Source organism: Cariama cristata, unplaced genomic scaffold, assembly GCF_000690535.1.
Source record: "Cariama cristata isolate BGI_N322 unplaced genomic scaffold, ASM69053v1 scaffold22463, whole genome shotgun sequence".
Taxonomy (NCBI): domain Eukaryota; kingdom Metazoa; phylum Chordata; class Aves; order Cariamiformes; family Cariamidae; genus Cariama; species Cariama cristata.
In genome coordinates this window covers 644-3,379 of record NW_009610433.1, presented here as the reverse complement: position 1 = coordinate 3,379, position 2,736 = coordinate 644, and the positions used below count along the sequence as shown (strand labels likewise).

Below are 2,736 nucleotides of genomic sequence, written 5' to 3'. Positions count from 1 at the left end.
CATCCCATGCCATGCCAGTCTATGCCATGCCATCCCATCCTGTCCCCCGCAGCTGGGTGCTGTGTGAACATGGTGACTTCCGAGGACGCCAGTGGCTCCTGGACTGCACCGAAATCACCAACTGGCTGACGTACAGCGGGCTCCAACACGTGGGATCCCTCTACCCCATCCGGCAGGTGAGCGCTGCCCTGCAGGAGGGGATGGGGTGCTGGCACCCAGCAGGGTGAACCCCAAAACGCCGGGGCAGGCAGCTCACATGGAGCTAAAGAGCGGTCAGTCCCGATGGCCGGGAGGAGGATGTGGTAACGGCTCCGGGTGAGCTGGGGAAGGCAGCGGGGCACGGCCTGCAGAGCAGCAGCACGCTGCTGACGGCTCTGGCCCAGGAAAGGTGCCACCAGCCCAGCACCGTCACCCCCAGATCCCTGTCCCCCGCCCTGGGAGTGGCTGCCTTGGTGGCGAAATGCTCCCTGTGGGCAAGCACCTTGCAAAACACCCCTGCATCGAGAGCCGTGCCCGTGTCAGCTATGAGAGACAGGCCAGGGCCACAGCCGTTGCCCTAGGGAGAGGCAGGGACCTCCTGGGGGGGATGAGGAGGACCCTCCAGGCAGCCACCCCAGGGGACCAGGGTCCTCCCTTCCCAAAGCCACAAGCCGGCTGAGGTGCGTGGGGCCGGAGGTGCAGGCAGCAGGGCTTTTTTGGTGCAAAAAAAGGTTTCTCTCTTTTCAGAGACGGATCTATTTCCGCATCAGGAGCAGGGAGCTGGAGCTCTACCTCTCGGTCCCTGATGACGTGGAGGACATGAAAGCGGGGCGGGTGGTGGTCTCCAGCCTGAGCGAGCAGAGCAGCTCTGTCTGGTACTACGAGGATGGGCTGATCAAAAACCAGGTCAGGGCTCATCTGTGACAGCCAGCGCCGTGGAGGGGACCGGGGGAGCCCCTGGCAGGACTCCTGCTGGGGCGCTCCCAACCCCACAGTCCCTTGTAGGGTTCATAACAGCTTTTCCCAGCATCTGACCTCAGCCTTGTCCCCACAGATCGGTTGATTCTCTCCTCAAGTCTCCCCTGGAGACATGAAGGCATCTCTGCTTTCCCTGAGGAGTTTTTGTCACCCTAATCATCCTCACCTCTCACTGAGGGGTCTTCCTGCTCATCCCATGTCCCACCCCAGAGCCAGCTGCATTTACAGGGAAATCCCTCTGAGCTCCCAGCCTTTGTGCTGGGCAGAGGCGATGGAGAGGACTGGGCTGACTTGGCCACTGCTGCTCCTTGCAGGTGGCCCCCAACATGAGTCTGCAGGTCATCGGGCCAGCCGGGAAGGGTGCGAAGGCCGTGCTGTGGTCCGAGACTCGGATGCCGCGTCAGACCTGGAGCATTGATTCTCAGGGACGGATCCACAGCCAGATGTTCGAGGACATGATCCTCGATATAAAGGGTGAGGCCTCGGCGATGGCACAGGGGCTGCTTTCCCAGGGACCCCCAAAAACGGGGTGTTTGGCGTCATCGGGCCAGCCGGGAAGGGTGCGAAGGCCGTGCTGTGGTCCGAGACTCGGATGCCGCGTCAGACCTGGAGCATTGATTCTCAGGGACGGATCCACAGCCAGATGTTCGAGGACATGATCCTCGATATAAAGGGTGAGGCCTCGGCGATGGCACAGGGGCTGCTTTCCCAGGGACCCCCAAAAACGGGGTGTTTGGCCGTGAGGTGGGGCCCCCACCCCTTCATCACCGTCAAGAGAGCAGCCTGCCCTCCTGAAACCCTCCCCTCGCTCTGCAGGAGGCCGATCCTACGACCGGGACCATGCCATCGTTTGGGACATGGCAGAGGAAAGACCCACGCAGATTTGGGACATACAGGTGCTCTGAGGGAGAGGCGTGCGGGCCTCACACCCAGAAGTGCCACAGGGCAGGACGGGGACACCCTGCCAGCATCCCCACACACACCACACCCCAAACACCCCTCTGCTGGTGTGAAGGATGCCCACCATCCCCTCCATCACAGGGGGGAACCACCTCGCCTCCCTCCTGGGGAGCCCCGTACGTGGCTCACGAAGGACCCCACGGACACAACTGGTGCGGGACCCTCCAGAGAGCGGCAGAGCCCCCTCCCCACCAGCTTCCCCCTCCGAACTGTATTTATGTACGTGTGTAAGATACGGCCCTCCTCGTCTGGGCCAGCTCTGCCTGGGTGCTTGGTGTCCTTGTCCTTGTCCTTGCTCTGGCCGCAACCTGGCAGCTCCCATGTTGGGGAGCTGTGTGTGTCCCCCCCCAGCACCTTGCCCCCCACCAACCCTGCAGCCCCGGGCCTAATCCTGCTCCCAGGATGGGAGCCCAGTGCCCTCTAGTGTCCACAGGCCACAGACAGCACCGGAGCCCCCGGTTTTGAGAAGGGAGGCACAGGCCAAGCTGCGCTCCCGGGAGCACTGGGGGCTGCCAGACCCCACCAGCCCCAGTTGAGGGGGGGAGCCCAGCCCCCTGGTGCTGTGGGCTCGGGGGTCTTCCAGTCGTACGAGCCCAGGGTGAGCTCTGCTTCAGCAGCCTTGAGTGTCCACGCGGCAGAGCTGCGTTGTGGCTCAGGCCACGCGTCTTCGAGGACCCCGGGACGGAGGTCTCCTCCACCTGGGTGAGGGCCGGAGCTCCCCCGGGATCGTGACCCCAGAAGGGACACGGGGTGAGAAATCCACACACAGAGACATCAAACGCTTCTGTTCTTGGAGAGGGAGATGGCTATGGGCAAGGG

General features: G+C 63.2%; 1 protein-coding gene across 1 annotated transcript in view; it reads left to right on the top strand.

Annotated features, from left to right (window-relative positions):
* Positions 1-1,862, top strand: part of AIM1L (absent in melanoma 1-like) — a gene marked incomplete at its 5' end in the record, with an annotated part of 2,889 nt that extends 1,027 nt beyond the window's left edge. Inside the window, 4 exons of the mRNA XM_009697889.1 lie at positions 53-176; positions 727-885; positions 1,272-1,431; positions 1,774-1,862. Coding sequence (XP_009696191.1) covers positions 53-176; positions 727-885; positions 1,272-1,431; positions 1,774-1,862 — 532 coding nt within the window. The remainder of the gene's footprint in view (positions 1-52; positions 177-726; positions 886-1,271; positions 1,432-1,773) is intronic.
* Positions 1,863-2,736: the final 874 nt, after the last annotated feature.